The 17,373-nt window shown below is 55.2% G+C and overlaps 2 protein-coding genes across 3 annotated transcripts; both read right to left on the reverse strand.

Moving 5' to 3' along the window:
- Positions 1-139: 139 nt before the first annotated feature.
- Positions 140-9,735, reverse strand: TRIOBP (TRIO and F-actin binding protein). Of its 2 annotated transcripts, none has more exons than XM_065743001.1 (14): positions 9,554-9,735; positions 7,154-7,210; positions 6,760-6,828; positions 6,307-6,396; positions 6,024-6,133; positions 4,854-5,406; positions 4,510-4,620; positions 3,094-3,241; positions 2,573-2,684; positions 2,307-2,466; positions 2,053-2,166; positions 1,721-1,807; positions 1,338-1,501; positions 140-898 (listed from the first exon to the last, which is right to left on the reverse strand). In XM_065743001.1, exons 1-13 carry the CDS (start codon positions 9,557-9,559, stop codon positions 1,340-1,342), a joined length of 1,779 nt encoding a protein of 592 aa, XP_065599073.1. In that variant the 5' UTR covers positions 9,560-9,735; the 3' UTR covers positions 140-898; positions 1,338-1,339. The 2 variants fall into 2 exon arrangements, with proteins under 2 accessions (XP_065599073.1, XP_065599072.1); XM_065743000.1 differs by lacking the exon at positions 9,554-9,735 and adding an exon at positions 7,970-8,161.
- Positions 9,721-15,029, reverse strand: LOC136051449 (TRIO and F-actin-binding protein-like). The gene is made up of 9 exons (XM_065740890.1): positions 14,708-15,029; positions 13,690-13,817; positions 13,359-13,455; positions 12,960-13,152; positions 12,369-12,744; positions 11,759-11,891; positions 10,561-11,547; positions 9,860-9,946; positions 9,721-9,765 (listed from the first exon to the last, which is right to left on the reverse strand). Exons 1-9 carry the CDS (start codon positions 14,810-14,812, stop codon positions 9,721-9,723), a joined length of 2,151 nt encoding a protein of 716 aa, XP_065596962.1. The 5' UTR covers positions 14,813-15,029.
- Between the last annotated feature and the right edge of the window lie 2,344 nt (positions 15,030-17,373).

Here is a 17,373-nt window from a genome sequence, read left to right on the forward strand (position 1 = left end):
GGGGAAAAGCATTTGACATCGCTCTGATCCTCCCCCTTGCTTCTGATGGTCACAAAAGAGCTGGCAGCTCCAAAACAAGGCAGGAAGCTGCAGAAATTGCGCTCAGCCCTGTACTGAGCCTTGCCCTCAGCAAACACAATTTTCTCAGCAAAAGGGGAAGATTTTATTAAGTTAAGAGTTGAAGGGTGTGGCAGAGCAGCAGCTCCTCTGCCACTAAAATGCTGGGCTCTCCCTGGCCCAAGGGAGGGCAGGCAGGGAAGCTCCAGGAGCTGAGACTCTGCCAAGGCAGACCCAGAGGACAGTCACTGAGAGCTCCATCACACAGCCTCATGCCAAGGTCTCCTCTTTCAAAGTTGCAGACGAGTGCAGCTGCAGCAGCCGGCTCCCTCCTATGGCTTGGGTGTCTCCTCCACAGGGCCCTGGGGCAGTGGTGATATTGCATGTCCCTGTATGTCCCCATGGGGCCCCAGAGACAGTTGGAAGAGAGGGAACGGGAGTGTCAAAAGCGGATACATGGTTAGGAGCGGTGGGACTGAGGAAGTGGGCAGTATATTCTCTTTCTCTGGTTAGAAAATGCTGGTGACGTAGAAGATTCCCCCCCGTTCTTTTCCTCTTCTTCTCAAGGAAAAACAAAAATTCTTCTATAAAATATAATTTTCACATATAAAATCCTGAAGAAGGTGCATGTAAGGAGCCATTCCAAATAACGTGCTCAGATACAAAGGCCAAAAGGTTTTGGAAAGGCTTCACCAAAAGCTTTGGGAGGGGAGTGAGGAGCTGGCTGGGGAAGGAGATGTCTTGCCAAGGCGACAACAAATGGCATCCAACGTCCCCCTCCCCACAAGTGAGGAACAGAGCAAATAAAAAACAAGAACAGATAAACAAATGAAGAGTAGACCTACAAAGAGAGAAAAAAAACAACAGGTTTGGAAAGATTGCACCCAGCACAGAAATACTGTCCCTTCTGCCACTCTAGGAGATAGTGGCATGCTTGGCATGCCTGCTCTGAGACCGGTCACTGCCCACCAGGCATCCCGAGACCGGTCACTGCCCACCAGGGAGTACTGGTAGAGCAGTGTGAACCCAAACCTGATGGGCACAGTGTTCAAGCAAGAAGGCTTGCTCTGGACACCAGAACATGCATGCTGGCTCCACACTGCTTCATCCCCATGCTTGCCTCTGCAAGTGCCCGTGGGAAGATGGCTGGGTCAAGCCATAGCCACACTGATCACTTAAAGGATCTGGAAGAAGCTGCCTTGCCTCCATTCCTCTGTCAAATGTCAGTGGATCTCAGCCACTCGAGCCTGAAGGGAACACTACAGCCCCTTAGTGCTCACCATTAATTACTGATGCTGTTGCACAGTGATTCCTTCTCCTGCAGGGCTGCCATGGCCAGGCGCAGATGCTCCTTCAGCTGCTCAATCTCTCGCTCTGAGCGCACCTTAATGTGATTCAGCTCTGCATAGACATCCTGGTATTTCCCTGAGGCAAATCTCTTGTCCTGCCAGGGAGAGAGAAGAGTTAGCCACCCTCATGCTTGTATTCAGGTGTCAAGGTGAGGCCAGTGGGAGAAAGGCCTGTGGGTGAGGACACATCCCAAAGCCTGAATCTCAAGCCCAAACTGGGCAACAGTTTCACAGGAGCATACAAGGGCCCTCTATACTACTGCGAGAGAGATTGAGTGCCCAGCCCTAGCCTGCTGACCCAGGAAAACACAGACCTTTTGCATCATCTGCAGCTCCTCCCGGAGGCACTGTACCTCCTTCTTCAGGTACTGAAGCTCATTCTCCTTCACACGCAGCAGCACCTGGCTCAGGGGAGAACAGCAGGTGGTGACTGAAGGCAGGGGGAAGCAGAGAGCCACAGCCTGGGTTGCAGCTGCCCTCCTGGCGCAAGAGCAGTGGTAGAGGAGGAAGGAAGCAGGAAGTGATGCATGGTGCCTCCGCAGGGGAAGCTTGCGCACCTCCTTCCTGCACAGCCCTGCTGCCTTGTGTGGCTCCTCATCCCCTCCACTGAGCCCAAACTGCTGGGGATAGCCCATGCACCCCGTACCTCCAGCTCGCAGGAGCTGCGCTCATTGTTTTGCGGAGACCGGTCCCCAGAGCACCGTGAGGTGATGAAGTTTCGCAGCTTCCCAATCTCATCTGACAGGCGGATCTGCAGCTCCTGCAGGCAAAAAGACAGATACGGCATGGGCAAGAGGCTCTCTTGCTGTCCTGGCCCCAGTAACATATTAGATGGAGGCCATGCCACAATGGAATGAGGATGCTCCACGGTCCCTATGGGCAGGAAAGCCCCTCTCTTGCCTGGTTCTTCCGGAGGAGCTGCTTCCCCTCTTGCTGGCAGCGCTGCAGTGTCTGTTCCCGCTCCTCTGCCTTCTCTGTGAGCTGCCCGATTTCCAGACACTTCTGGGAGTACTGCTCTGACAGCACCTGCAACTCCCGCTTCAGCGAGTCTACATCCAACCTGCCAGAGAGGCACAAGGTTGTTGCTGCCCTGCCAGCATCGCTGTCCTGTGCCACCGATAGGCTCTGCCCAAAGCACTGAGCAAGGGAAGCAGGAGACTTCTTACTGGTGCTGCTTCTGGAGGGCATCTGAGACAGAGCCACACTGCTGAAAGCTTCGTGTCCTGCCCAGCTCCTTGTTCATCTCCTCCCGGTGGGCCTTCTTCAGTGCTTCAATGGCTGCACAAAGACACAATGGGAGACATGGGATCAAGCTGTGCCAGCTTAGGTACATCTGGAGAAACCCAGTCAGGCAGCTGACTGAGCTTTTGGTGCCTCAGGCTCAAAGATCCCTCTATGCACTTCCTCCTCCTTCCATTTTGCCCTTTGGAGGACTCCCACCTTCCAGGATTATCCCAAAGCACCGAGTGCTGCCAAGGAGATTACTAAATGCCATCCCAGCCTGACCAGACCTTGCAGAACAGGTTGGAGGAGAGCCAAGCTTCCTCCAAGACCAAACAGCAGGCTCAGCAGTGGGACTCAAGTTACACGACCTCTGGGACAGGAAGGTGACAGGTTTCTGGCAGAAGTCAGAGACATTTGGGAAAGGTGGAAGGGAGCGTTGACACATCTTGCCTTCTGCTCCTACCTGCTGCTGTTGCTGCAGCCTCCTCTGCAAGGAGCCGCTCCTTCTCCTGCCGCAGCCGCTCCATCTCCCGCTGGTGGTGTCTCTGCAGCTCCTCCATCACCTGCTGGTGTGATGACTCCATCTCAGCCAGGCTGCGCTCACAGGCCTCCTGTCGGGGAAAGGACAGCAGGAGGGAAGGGTGAGGGATGTGAAAGTGGCAGACGCATTACAACACGGAGCTGTGTCAGGGGACAGCCAGGTGGGATATCAGGGAAAGGTTCAGGTTGGGGTTAGGAAAAGGCTCTTCATTGAAGTTGGTTGGGCACTGGGACAGGGCAGCAGTCACAGAACAGGCACCTTGTTAGGACGATGCCTGACTTTGCAAACCCCTCACTAGTCCATAGCCATTCAGAGACAAGTGAGATTTTTTTTTCTCCTGGTACTTTTATCAGGAAACACAAGTGTTTGGCTCACAAATCTTGTGAATCTTCAGTGTTTTGGCAAGGAAAAAAACTCCTCTTACTTCTATTACAACTCAGCCATCAAGAGATGCCATAGGGCAGCTGATCCAGACCCTTTCACCAGGCTGTACTGCTGGAACCACATCCTGCTATTTGCCTTTTAAATAAAGAAGCATCCTCAGAATCGGTGGAAACCGAGCCTTCTCTTCAGAAAAGTGACACCATCCCCTTGGCTGGGTGCTGTTACGGACACCTCCCTCCTCAAAGCCTGACTGCAAGCAATCTTCTCACACAGCTCATGCTTTATTTTTTTTTTTCCTGGTGGCTGGCTCTTTCAATGCCCAGTGCTGCAGATAAGCTGTGTTACAGCAAAGCAAGATATTTCCATCCTGGACTTATGCTCCAAGGTCCTTAGGGAAGATTTGCCTGCCATCATATAACACCAAAACATTATTCTTAAGCCACTGAGTCCCCTCAACTTTTTCTCCACTTCCTTCCCCTGCTACTAAGGCAAATGGAGAGAGAATGAGACCTTTTGGGAAAGGTGAAGTTCAGCCTCAGGAAGACAAGATGCCATTTCTCCCCACTCCTTTTTGTTTCCTTTTGACCACACGGAAGCCTGCGAGCTCAAAGTGACAACTGACACTGTAGAGTACCGGTGAACTGGCTCCACGTGACTTGTGGTTTTCTGTATTTGGGCTGGGTGCAGCAAGCCCATTGCAACAGAAGCTCACCAGGAATCCAAATTCCCTTCCCTCAGCTATGACAGATCATGAATGCCTGACAGCATGCTCGCACCACTGCCTCCTGCCAACACCAGCCTTATTAATACACACACTAGCCTTTATGTAATTAACATTGATCACAACCAAGCCTATTTAAAGCCACCATGGCAACCCAACGATTAGCGATACCTACTTGGCAATGAGTCCAGACTCTGGCATTTCCCAGCCCGGGGCTCACCCATCCTGCTCACCTGAGAAATGTACCCCCGGGGCACGTGGCTGTCTCCCTGGGACTTGGCAGCTTCCCGAAGGCTCTCATTTCGGGCCCGGCAGGACTCCAACTGCGCCCGCAGCGACTGGACCTGGGCCAGGGAGAGAAGAGAGATGCTCAGCCTCTTTCCCAGGGCTGGGAGGTGATGAGTATGTTAACTTGGGAACAGCTCAAGGCAGGAGGCAGCCAGGAAACTCAGCTCCACGCAAGTGATGCCACCAACACTGGTGGCCTTACTCTTCTGCCAAACCACCAGGAAGGCACAAAAGCTGCAGTGATCACGCTAAGAGGCCACCAGAAAGCCACTTTCCAAGATGCTCTCACCTCCTTTTTCAGTGCCTCATTGGTATCTCCGTGGTTCCCCTTGCCCTGGTTCAGCAGTGTTGTCAAGGGCACTCGCCGCGAGTCCTTCAAGGGCAAGCGCTCCAGCTCCAGCCACTTCTTCTCTATCTCCTCATTCAGCCGAACCCGCTGCTCCTCCGAAAGTGGGGCAGAGGGCAAGTCTGGCTCCCCCACCTTGCGGGACAAGTTCCCCCCTGGGCCATCACTGTTAGAGACCCTGCCATCGGGGCTCTCGAACCACTTGCGCCTCTCCTCCGAACGCACTGCCAAATCCCGCTCCAGATCCTCATGCTTGGGCACTCGCTCTGACACCCTCAAGCTCCCTCTTGTCCTCGGTGGGGACCCCTGATTTTGGGGATCCTGCTGCAAGGGGGACAGTTCTACGTAGTCAAAGGCATGGCGTGGCCCATCTGCTTTCCAGGTGCTGCCTTTGGTGCTTCCCTCAGAACTTGGCTGCTGCTGCTCGTCCACCCGCAGTGAGCTCTTTGGTGGGACGCAGTTGCGGATCTTGTTTTCCTTGTTGCAGTCAGACAGCCTGAAACCAGAGCAATGACACATGAAGGACAGGCACTGCAAAAGGACAGACAAACAGCAACCTTGCATTGCTGGTTAAACGCACGGCTCAGCTTTTGCTCAACTCAGCCTTGTGAAAAACCTTGTGTCAGAGCAGAGCAGTTGCATCACATCATTTGGCAGCTCTGTCTGCGTGCATGGGTAAACAGGCTTTCCCCAGGGGGTGGGGAGGATTCACTCTGAGTCTCAGCCACATCAGGCTCCAGCAGCAAAACAAAGCTAGAAAAAATGGGTTTCAGGGCAGGCTTCTTCAGGCAGGGAACTACTGGTTTTCTAGAAAACGGTAGATGTGGCACTGAGGGAAATTGTGTACTGGGCATGCTGGTGATGAGTCAATTGTTGGACTAGGTGATCTCAGTGGCCTTTTCCAAATTTGACAGGTTCTATGATTCCATTCAATTAAATATCTTGCTGGCAGACAGGAGCCTGCCAGGATGCTGTGAACCCGGAGAACACGACCTCCTGCATGCCCATCACTCTCAACATCACAGCCACGCTCCCCCCCCTCCCCAGGACCTTCTCAGCCTGTTCCCCTAAAGAAGGGGACAGCAAGGAGACCCAGCAGCAGACAGCTCTTACTTGGTGACATCTGGAGCACTAACAGGGCGCACATTCTTCCTCAAAGCCTCAATCCAGTTGCGCCGGATGCCTGACGTCATGGCTGACAGTGTGAAGATGGCATCCTTTGTCTGCAATGGAAACGGGACGCGAGCTCTATTACCACTCAGCAGAGGGGCAGCCGGCTGCACTCTGAGCCTTCGGGTGCTGGGCATGACACCATGCCATCCTTTGTCAGGGACGCGGGTGAGGAGAGAGCAGCCATCCACCCAGCATCCCTCAGCACTGCCCTCCAGTCACTCACGTGTATCTGGAAGCCATAGTTGCGCTGCACTGCAAATTCTGTCACATCTGTGCAGGAGCGGAGATCGATTTCACCATCGAGGTCATCGGCCTGAAAGCACAGCCACCCTCTAGGGTGTAAGCAAAGCCCAGCTCATAAAAAGCCCCTGCCACCTGTCTGCACCCTAACCAAAGCACGGGAGGAAGAAGAGTGGCAGAGCAACAGGGCAGCCCAGCTGCCCCCACGTCAGCCTTTCTCTTCACTTCAAACCATGACAGCCTCCAGGGGCTCTTCAGATAGAGAACAATGAGTCAGAACAAGGTCTTGAGGAGACGCAAGACCTTCACCGGAATGGGACACATTCCCTTATGTAGACATGAGGTACCCGTGCCAATGGTCATGTTCCTCTCCCTGTCACTACAAGGACAAGGGCAGGAAAGAACAGAGGGGTGAGGAGATGCTGCCCGTGCTTACCTCCTCAGCGTTCGAGTCCCGGTAATATCTCAGGCTCGAGTCGGTCAGCACGAACCAATGTTTCTTCCACTGCCAGCAGATGGGTTATGGGGAGGGAGGGGAAAAGACAGGAGGGAAATGGATAGACAGTTACTGAGGGAAGCACAGGAACAAGGTGGAATGTGCTGCCCTGTGACCTCTTGATTTCCAGGCTCTGCCCCCTTTTCCAGGTCCCTTCCAAGTCCCCGTAATAAGTATGAGCTCAGAGTGCACCCATTATAACAATGGGTCCCTTGAGCACAAGTTCCCTGCAGCAGGAGCAAGCACAACAAGAGGGGAAGGGAAAAATCACTGCTCACACAAGGAACTCGACCAACAGTACTGGGGCAAGAGGTAGGCTCTGGGCAGGGCTTACCTCTCCTGGTTTGTCCAGGATGGACATCCATCCCTTCTTGAAATTGAGGAGATCTGGCTGGAGAGGAAAGAACAAAGCAGAGGGTTAGTGTGTGCTGGAACCCACAAAAGGTCTCTCTGCACGTTGCAGGGGGGGTTGGAAACAGGGATCCCATGGGGGGAATAAGAAACAAGAACAGCCCCGCATTGCTTTGAGGAAATACATGGGGGTTTAGTTTAGGACCCAGTGGCGGAGGAGAACCACATTTAGAAATCATTCCTGTAAGAGAAAACAGGAGATAAGGAAAGAGTAAAGAAAAAAAAAACGAAAATATGCAGCAGGGAGGTTTCTACAAGGTGCCTTAGAGATATTTATTCAGAGATAGGAGAGAGAGAGAGGGGTGAGGAGACTGTGTGGAAGGGAACACAGCTCTGCCACAGGCCAGACCATGCTTTGGAGAAGGGCACAGGGAACCAGGCACACGTTGTCCCAGCCCAAGCATCTGTGCCCCAGGGGTACCTCCCACAGCACCTTCCCTGCCACTCACCCATTAAAGCCACGAGCAGCTCCCTATGAACCAGCCCTACACCACAAAGGCGCAGGAGGCAATTTAACAGCTGTGAAAACACACAGCATGTCAATGCTTTGCCCGAGGCTGGAGATCAAAATGGAATTACAACCAGAGCTGGAGAACAAATACTCTCCATAATGCTGGGGGCTTTGCACCTTATACAGAGCCCATCCTCGGGCCATGGTTATAGGGGACAAGCAGGGTTTCCTCCAGCTCACTCCCTTCTAAAAAGAGGTCCCTCCCCTCCCACTTTGCCTGCTCCTAACCTCACGCCACTTGTCCGGCATCCCAACCAGTTCAGCTCCTTCCAGAAGTGCTGTGCCGAAGAGCTGACTCAGAGCAACTGCTCTCCCCAACTTTGCCCTCAGCCAAGCAGGCTGGAGCTGCTCCTCCTCCCAGTTCTGCTGCTCTAGCTCCTCCCGAGCTGGCAAACAACTCAGCCCACCACTCAGCTTTGTAAATTAGGCATGGGGAGCAGAGGTGGTGAGTGGCTGGGGACCACGTGCATCCCCTCGTCCACTCCCCCAGACCTGGACACCCCCATCGCCCTGCAAAAGTTCTTTGAAAATTAATTTCTTCCCCGTGGCAACAGCTCCACCCTTTGTGCCGTTATCCTTTCCAATCCAGTGACTTCAGCACTGGCTCCAGGCTGGGAGCGGCAGGAGGGAAGGAAAGGAGGCGAAACACTTGGCGTGACCTTCTCTCCCAGCATACACGTGTGTGGGGCAGGAGGGGCAGGGACACTGCGCTATTACTGTCATGGGCACAGCACCAGGTCCATTAAAGCCCCCCTCTAAGGCACATGAATACCACATGAATACCTTTTCTCCCCTGCCTTCTTCCTCATAGGCACAGCTCTGCCACTGACCACAGTGTTTCTGCTGGACAAGACACCAGTTGCCACACAAAGTGCTTAAAGCTGCTTTTTCCTCCGCCTCTCTACCGCTAATTTCAGCTTTGTACTCTGGAGAGAAGAGCTTGGGATATGGGCAGAGAACAGAGCGAGGTTTTGAGCTGAATCCCCCGTCAGAGGAAAAGGTCAGGGCAGGAGGAGGAGGAAGCGGGCAGGAAAGCAGAGCAGTCCGGAGATCCGGGGCAGGCTCCAAACAGCGGAGATGTGAGGATGCAGCACGAGGCCCCGGGGGAGTCCAGCACCACGCAAGGATGATGCCTGGTGTAGGGAGCTGGCTTGCCTGCTTGGGCTGCCACAGGGATACAAGGGCTGAGATAACAGCCTACAAGTATCTAAAGAATGTAAACACCAAAGAAGGAGAAGGGATGGGGTGGGAGTGGAAGAATGACTCCTGGGTGGTACAGAGAGAGCGCGGGGTGAAGAAATGGAGGACAGAAGGCAACAGAGCAAGAGCTCCAGGCAGAGAGGACAGCAGGGATCCCTCCAGGCTACGGTTCACAGAGCTCCTCGGGCCACAGAGCGACACTTCACACCACCAGACAGCAGTGGTAGCAGGGAACTCTGGAGGTCACCTGCTGCAGGGTGACCTCACCCAGGGCCGCCTCCCCCCCACCACAAAGAGATTCCCGGCCGCCCTAAAAGCCCATTTCTTCCCCAGAAGCAGCCTGGCTTGGCTAGGAAAGCACCTCAAAGCCACAGCACAACTCCAACCCCCCCCCCCCCCACCCAGCGCCCCACTGCACGGGGAAGGCCGCGAGCCCGCCACCTCCACCCCACCCCACGAGGACAGGCAGCGCCACGCCGGCCCCGCACCACCCCAGTGCCGCCCACACCCCAACGGGGGACCCCCGCTCGGAGAGCCAAGGCGGGGCCGGGAGGAGCGGCCGGCAGCCCGGGGAGGAAAGCGGGGCGCCGCGGGGCCCCGCTCCGCACTCACCGTCATGGCGGGGGCGCGGCGGGGCCGGCTGCGGGCAGCCAGGGCGGCGGGGCGGCTTCAGCGGCCGGGCGGTTCTCGCTGCCCCACCATGCCCATGCCCGCTCGCTCCGCCGCCCGCCCCGAGCTTTTTTCCCAGCTTTTTTTTTTTTTTTTTTTTCCAATTTCCTTCAAACTTTTTTTCTTTTTTTCCTTCTCTTCCCACCCCAAACTTCCTGGGAGGGCCCGGCCCGGCCCAATGGCAGCGGGTGGCCGCCGGCCCGGCCGCCCCTTTCCCGCAGCCAATGGAGCCGGCGGGGCGGCTCTTACCTTAGCGCGTTTCTCGCCGGTGCTCCCGTGCGGGGACCGGCTTCCCGAGGGGCTCTGCGGTGTGATGGAGCTCCCAGCCAGCTGCGACTGTGGGGAGAGAAGGGGTGAGCTCGGCCTGAGCCCCTCTCCTCACCTGCCCAGCCACCAACGTCCATCTCCTCCTCATGTCTCCCAATCTCCAACTCCTGTTTCCTTTTCTCCTCCCCCAGACCTACTCTCCTTGCTACTAGAAAGACACCGAGGTACTGCAGTGTGTCCAGAGAAGGGCAGCAGAGCCGTGAGGGGTCTGCAGCACAAGTCTGATGGGGAGCAGATGGGGTTGTTCAGGCTGGAGAAGAGGAGGCTCACAGCAGACCTCATCATTCCTTACAAAGACCAGAAGGGCTGTTGCGGCGAGGTGGGAGAGAGCCTCTTCTCCCAGATAATAGCAATAAGATGAGAGGGAACGGCCTCAACTTGCACCAGGGGAGGTTCAGATTAGATATAAGGAAAAATACCTTCTCCAAAAGTGCAGTGCTGCAGTGGCACAGGCTGCCCAGGGAGGTGGTGGAGTCACCATCCCTGGAGGTGTTGAAGAACCACATGGATGTGGCACTGAAGGACATGGTTATAGTTATAAGTAGTTATAGTAGGGAGGCAGCTGGACTAGGTGATATTAGAGGTCTTTTCCAATCTTAATGACGGTGTGATTCTATACTCACATGATAAATGAGGAATTTCTTGTTCCCCCAATCACTTTCCAATGGCTTCTCTGGATTGTTTGAGTCGTGGCTGTGCACAGCACCCTTCCAGTCATCCTCCAATTGCTGTGCTGGGCTCTCAGGCCTCCTCCAGCTGTCATCTGGCCGTGGCCAGGCATCTGCATATCTAGCGGGGCTCCTGTAGTCCCTTTCCAGCTGCTGCATCAAGTCCACATGGCACGGTGGCTTATCCTGCACCCTCCAGTCCTTTTCTGCCTTCTGAGCCTGGCAGACATCCCCTCGGCCCTTCCAGTCTTGCTCTGGTGGCCGTGTTGGGCTCATGGGACGCAAGGGCTTCCCTCGGCCTTTCCACTCATTGTCTGTACTCTTCCCAGCATGGGGAGGCTGCAGTTTGTCCCGGAGAGTCCTCCAGCTGCATTCCAGCTGCTTCCCAGACAGGTCCCCCAATTGTCTCTCTGCCCCCCTTGCAAGGCCAGGCTGGGAGGTCTCCTTCTGGCTTTTCCATGTGCCATCTGTCCGTCCTGTAGGACTCATGGGGCGTGGTGGCCTGGCTCCCCCTAGCTTGCCTCCATCCAACCTCTTCCCGAGGCTTGGGGGGTGCAGGGTGTTCCCCCAGCTTTTTCTCTCCATGGCTTTTCCCACGTTTGCAGCGTGCCTGACAACTTGGCTCCTCTCTGCTCTGTTCCTCCAGTCCTTCTCTGTGTGCTGGGGAGGGCTCTGAGCTCCCCCTGCCCTCCATTCTACCCTAGAAGCAGGGCTGGGGGAGCGTGGGCTGGGGGATCGCGGCCTGCTGCCTCCCCTCTCCAGCCTCTGAGTGGGGCTTGTGGTCTCCCTGGGCTTTCTCCAGTCTCTCTCTGCCCGTGGAGAAGGGCACGTGGGGCGCAGGGGGATCGCAGTCCTCTCCGGGTGCCGAGCTGGGCTGGGGGAGCGCCGAGGCTCTTTAGAGTCTCTGCTGCGTGGCTCAGGGTGCCAGGAAAGCCGCTGGCCCTGGGGACACACAGGGCAGAGAGCAAAGGGAACACAAGTGATAGCAAGGAGGGAGGTAAGGTGGGATGAGAACTGGGAGACAGGTTGGTTGGGTTACAAAAGGTGTTGCAGAACCTGCACCCCTACGCATAGGACCAGCTTCTACTCAGGAGAAGCCCCTAGGACCCAAGAATAGAGGAAAATGTGGCAAGAGGAAGCAACCAGGACTCACCTCCCTGGGCAGGCTGGGACTGGACTGCCTCCGAATGACTCTGCCTTTGCTGGGTGGCACTGGGGTCTTGCCATCCAGACGCTCCACACGGCCCTCTTCCAGTGCCTGGAAAGCTTCCAACGTCTCCGATTTCCTGCAGGCACACACAGCCTGTCTGGCTGCTGCCCGAGCCCCACTCCAGCCCTACATCTCTGCCAGCCCCAGATGTTGAAGTCTTCACCCTGTTGCTGTGACTTCCTCATCCACATCTTCTTTACACCATTTCTTTGGGTCCTCTCCATTTGCTCCTCCCCATCTGATCCACTGCCTGGTCCCGATACACTCTCACTTGCCCTGTGACACCAGTAAGCTGCCAACATCAGAGTCACTTGTGCTTCTCCAGCCAAAGACTCACTTAGTACTGAGGACTTCTCAGCATCCCTAATCCTGCTAGGATTCTCTCTCCTTTCCCCGTTTTCCAGCTTTACAGAGTGTCCTGCAGCACCCAGGACATGGCTGGGAGAAATAGGGTGGGAGCTCCGAAGCAGAGCTGTAACCCCCAGCCCTTATCTCCCCAAACCATGAAGTGATTCACGGGGACAACCCACTGCAGAGCTCTTTCGCTCCTCACCTGCGCTCACAGCCAAATATCCTCTCCACCTCCACTCGGCCGGGGCTGAGTGTGCGGGAACCACAGCGGTCAGCAGCATCCCCACGGCCGAGGCGCTTGGCTTTGGGCAGGTCTGCCAGCACTGTGTACTCCTGCCTCTCCAGCACACGCTTCACCTCCGTGCCCCCACCACTGGGGTGCCCACGGGGCTCCCCAGCCCGGGAGGAAGATGCCAAGTGCCTGTTGCTGCCTGGACCTGGAGAGGAGCTGCGGCCAGGACGCTGTGCGGAGGGAGCCCAGGGAGGATCAGGTTTTCGGAGCTCCAAGGAGAAATAGCCGCTCTCCATGCGGTGCTTTGCCCAGCCTTCCTTGGGCTTCTGGCTGGCAGGAGCACGCTCTGCAATGGGAAGGTTGTTAAGTAAGCGGTGTGCAGTGCTGCTCTGCCCATGGCAAAGCAGGGTTTCAGGGTTAGAAATAGTCCAGGAGGGCAGAGGGAAAACCCAGATTCTAAGGTGGGGTGGGAGCACAGCTGAAGCATGCGGGGAGACAGCAGCCCCATGTTTTATGGTCAGCACATCAAGAGGATCCCACGTGGGAGCAAACCACATGTACCTGCTTTTGGCACACAGACTTCTTTCCTAAAGCTTGGAGCCTCTGTCCTCACCCAGGATCCAGAGGGAAGGGGCTGACCCCACCTGGCTCTGTCCACCTGCAGCTGTGCATCATTCTTGTGGCCCCTGTAGGTCATTGTGTCCTGCTTGCCCGATCCCAAAGTGGTATCCAACTGCCTGGTCATCTCCCAGCCCTGAGAGACAAATAGGGCAGGGCTTTGCAATGGGGCTGTGAGCTACTGAACTGGAAGTAAGGCAAAGAGCATGTGTGAAGAGTAAAGGGTCCCAGCTGATGCCCCCCTCCCAGCATCTTGGGAGCTTCTGAGTATGCCCAGCAGAAGTAGCTCTGAGGGAACAAAGGGACTGAAACCGTCCAAAACAAGAGAAGTGCCCATCTCACCCTGCCTTCAGTGTGGCTGTGAGGCTCGGTGCTGGTTTCTCCATGCTGGCCCACAGTGCTGGGGCTGAGGGGGGGCTGTGCCCGGCTCTGATGCCAGCTGTGGAGCAAGGAGAGGACAGACAGCGGTCAGCATGGCTGCAGAGCCTGGGGACAGGGAGCAGTCACGAGAAACCCAGGCTGAATACAGAATCATCAAGGTTGGAAAAGACCACTAAGGTCACCCAGTCCAACCATTAACTCATCACCACCATGCCCACTGTGCCCCTCAGTGCATCGGTGATATCGCACCCAATTTTCCCATCTTCCCCCTCCATCAGTCACTACCACTCACCAGTCTGCACCGTCTGCCCGGCCCACGCAGACGTACACCTCACACTGTGGTGCTACGATGCGGACGGCGTCCCAGGGCCCACCTGGGTCTCCGTTGGTGCTGTGCCCCGCCACCTCTGCGTCATGCTCCTGCGAGGAAGGGGGGGATGCAGCCGTGCCATCACCATGCCGGATATGAAAGTGCATGAGGATGAGGGCTTGGGGAATCTCTGCTTGCAGCCGCCCTCCAGCATCTCCCCCAGGCCCGTTACCTGCAGGGTTTAGGATCAGTGGTAGGGGGCTTGCCTGCCCTCCCTCTGGCATCTCACCCACGGCTAGATCCACCCAGAGACAGCTCTAAGCAGATCGCAAAGAGCTGCAGTAATCTTAGAGGGCCCGGGGCCAGGGGGAGAGGGTAAGGAGGAGGGCGGGAGGCTCATTACTATTTCATGATCCCCTGCCTCCAGCTCCAAGAGGACAGCGAATGACACGAAACCCTCTGTGAACATGAAACCGGCTGATGCCTGGAGGGATGCAGCGCTCTGCAGCCAAGAGGCTCATACTGGAGGTGGGGTCAGACTGAGCCCTGCATCGCACGAGATGTACGTCCTTCCACCTTTCCCTCCAAGAACAGCTCACTGCAGCCCCAGGGAGTTCTGCCAGGACCAGTTTTTAGGTAAGAATCATAGAATTGTTTGAGTTGGAAGGGACCAACAGGCCTCAAACAGAGGTGAAATCCAGGATGGGTCCCTACTCTGCCATTCCCCCTTCCCTCCCCGTTGCTATTTACTTATGTGTATCTGCATTACTCCATCTCTGCTTCCCCTCCCAGCATCTACAGAGCCCATCCTATGTCCAGCCCTTTCCTGACAAGGTGACTCCATCTCTGCTCCAAGCACAGTTAAATGACAGACCCTCACCCCCCCCCCCCCCTCCTGAGCCTTTGTGCTAGGGATTTCCATCTCTACAAAGTCTCAGGGGTGAACAAAGCCGCACTTAATTCAGCATTCACTGCCTGCAGGTGGGATGGAGGAGCTCACCTGGGCAGCATGCGGGTGAACCCCTGCAGCATGGAAGCAGTGTTGGCACAGACTGCTCGCAAATATGTTGGCTTCAAATTTGGCACAGGGCACCGAACCTGGCATCCTCCATAGGGGTGGAGATGTTCTGGTTGCTGGACTACAGGGAGCAGCCAGGAGAAAGGAACAGCAGCAAAAGGCTGAATTTTCAACTCCCCATCCCCAGGCTCCTGTGGAAGCACAACTGTTACTCTCGAACTAAAACTTGCTGGAATCGAAGGGCATCCAGATACAAGGCCATCAGTATGACCCACATAGTTACACAGAATAAAAGGGTATGCCCCAGCAGAAGCCTTTTTTTTTAAGAATGGGGGAACAGCTCTGCACCCTCCCGTAGCTTCTGATGCGAGCAACTTGGGGAGGACGCGTTTTCTTGACTCACTTCAGATCTGGGCCCAGGCACTCACCTGCAAGCTATGCAGAGAGAAAGAGCCCAACCTCGCTGCCCAGCCCTGCCCACTGATAGCCACACGTGGTAGGAACCCAGAGCATCCAACTGCCCGATGCGCAAACTGTTTCTCCCAGCATCCCGGAGTACTCTCGAGGCCCGCAGAGTTCTCCACAGCCTCCACCGCACATGCAGCCATAGCTACCGCTCCCAGTGCATCCCAGTAAACCCAGTACCTCCACTTCCCTACGACTCCCAGCACCGCTCTCCCCGCCGAGTTCCCCTTTGAATGGAGCTCCCCGTGGGAATTGCGGGCAGTGAAGCCCCGCCCACTGCCTCCTGATTGGCCTCGACCGGGCACAGATTTGAATACTGCCCTGTGAGTGGCTGTCTGGAGGCGCGCCCGCGGGCACGTGCGCGGGCACACACGTGGCGGTGGCAACGGTCGGGCGATCGACCCGAGCGGGGCCGCTGCTTTTTCCCCTCATCTCCATCCCTTGACAGCTAACGAGCCTGGGCCTTCTGCCCCAGAAATTGGTTAACATCGGCAGGACGGATCTGCAAACACTAGGGTTCCCTGCTTGTTAGCTCCTTTAGTTCTCAGAACCTCTTGTCCCTCATCCAGCGTCGTTTCCCCCCGGTTCCTTTCTTGGACCAGCAGTAAGACCACACTGCACGCAGCCTTGAGCTTGGTGCACTCCATAGGAGCAACACACAGCACGCCTCGGACACACTGCAGCTTCATCTTTTGAGCTCCAGCTTCTCCATGACTAACCATCCAACCTCCCTGTCTGGTTTTGATCCTGTGTAATCCCAATTGCATTTTCGTGCATGCATGTGTACAGAATCACAGTCTAGCCAGTGAAAATCATCATGCACAGTCGCATCATATTGGAGCTTCACGTCCCTTCTGTGTCAGCTAGAAGCACCAACACCACTCAGGTGCCCGATCTGTAGGGACAAGGCTGTAGCTGACAGCGGGCACTGGGCACAGCTAGGTGACCCTGGGACACATCATGGTCATGGTGATCACTTTTCAGTGCAGCAGCCACACTTTTCTTTTTTGCAGGTAGAATGTATTCAGAAGCAGCTTCCTCACCAACAGCTGGATCTCATTTGTGAGCAGCCAGAGGGAAAAAAGCAGCAATAACACTGAAAACTGTCTTGAAAAGGAGGGGGAAGCAGCAAACGACACAATGACTTGCACAGCGAGACTTTAAACCACATGTTGGATGTGCCTGGCAGCTGCTTCACACACTAACTTGTGTGCGCAAGCTGGTATCCTTCACCCAGAATATCCTGGAGTAGCCCAGTTCCAGCCCTGTGCATAACAAAGGCAGCAGGCAAGGGATCAGTCACTAACTCACATTACAAAACCAAGCTTGAATCAATCAGACAGAAAAATCAATAGCACAGCAAACAATACTTGTGGTTAACTCCATATAGGATTTAATGGTTCTGTTTTTTTCCACTTTTTTTTTTTTTCATCCCCTGAGCATGGAAGGAAGGCTTTTTAAGATTTCAGCTGCAGCTTAAGAACAGCTCAGAAGTTATTAGGGGTTAGTAATTCTTCTAAATCGCCTGGCAGCAAAACAACAAACACTTCAGTGTTGCTGAGGCCACTCTTAACATCCCATCAGGATTATAATGAGGTATTTCAACACTGTCCCACTGCCATTCCAGGCTACCTATAAACCCAACCCAAAGCTCACACTCAGTTTCAGCATTTTTCAGTGCAACAAACATGGACTGCAAACGGCGGCCATTCCAGCTTCAGGGCAAACTCCTGGGGGGCAAAGTGCAAGTCTCATTCTGCCTCTAGTCACCCTGCAAGGCACAGTGAACCAAGGGGAAAAGCTGCTGTACAACCCTGACAGTTAGGATCCAGGCGTGCCATCAGACTGTCAGCTTTGCCTGCAAGTTCTGTTTATGTATCTCTGAAACACCTAACATGCCAAGGTGAGGGTGCTGCTGCCCATTATCATTGGGGATTTTCCTCTACAAATACTGACAGTGGTTACTCTTTTCCCCTCCTATTTCTAGAACAGGCAATTTGCTTACTCACCCAGTGCCACACTTCCAATTTTATACTGTGGGTTTTGGCCACTAAGGCTTTTTCCCCTTTGTCATTTCTTTGCCAGCACACACACAAGGGAAGATCCCCCGTCCAGGTGCTGGTGAGAACCTGGCAGAGGCAGGATGGCCACAGCCTCCTACAGATGCTCCATGACAGAAGTCA

This window comes from Cyrtonyx montezumae, unplaced genomic scaffold, assembly GCF_038088225.1.
Source record: "Cyrtonyx montezumae isolate F1298 unplaced genomic scaffold, pur_monq_1.0 scaffold_3, whole genome shotgun sequence".
NCBI classification, from domain to species: domain Eukaryota; kingdom Metazoa; phylum Chordata; class Aves; order Galliformes; family Odontophoridae; genus Cyrtonyx; species Cyrtonyx montezumae.

Bases quoted from the DNA above. Each gene is read 5' to 3' on its own strand.
- TRIOBP (XM_065743000.1), bottom strand. From the start codon at position 7,990: ATGCCGGACAAGTGGCGTGAG. The intron at 7,211-7,969 runs GTTAGGAGCAGG...TTTCCTCTCCAG, and splicing joins TGCCGGACAAGTGGCGTGAG to CCAGATCTCCTCAATTTCAA. The intron at 2,467-2,572 runs GTAAGAAGTCTC...CCTCTCTGGCAG, and splicing joins GCCCTCCAGAAGCAGCACCA to GTTGGATGTAGACTCGCTGA.
- LOC136051449 (XM_065740890.1), bottom strand. From the start codon at position 14,812: ATGCCAGGTTCGGTGCCCTGTGCCAAATTTGAAGCCAACATATTTGCG. The intron at 12,745-12,959 runs GTACATGTGGTT...TTCCCATTGCAG, and splicing joins AGTCTGTGTGCCAAAAGCAG to AGCGTGCTCCTGCCAGCCAG. The intron at 9,766-9,859 runs GTAAGAGCCGCC...GGGCCCTCCCAG, and splicing joins CCGGCGAGAAACGCGCTAAG to GAAGTTTGGGGTGGGAAGAG.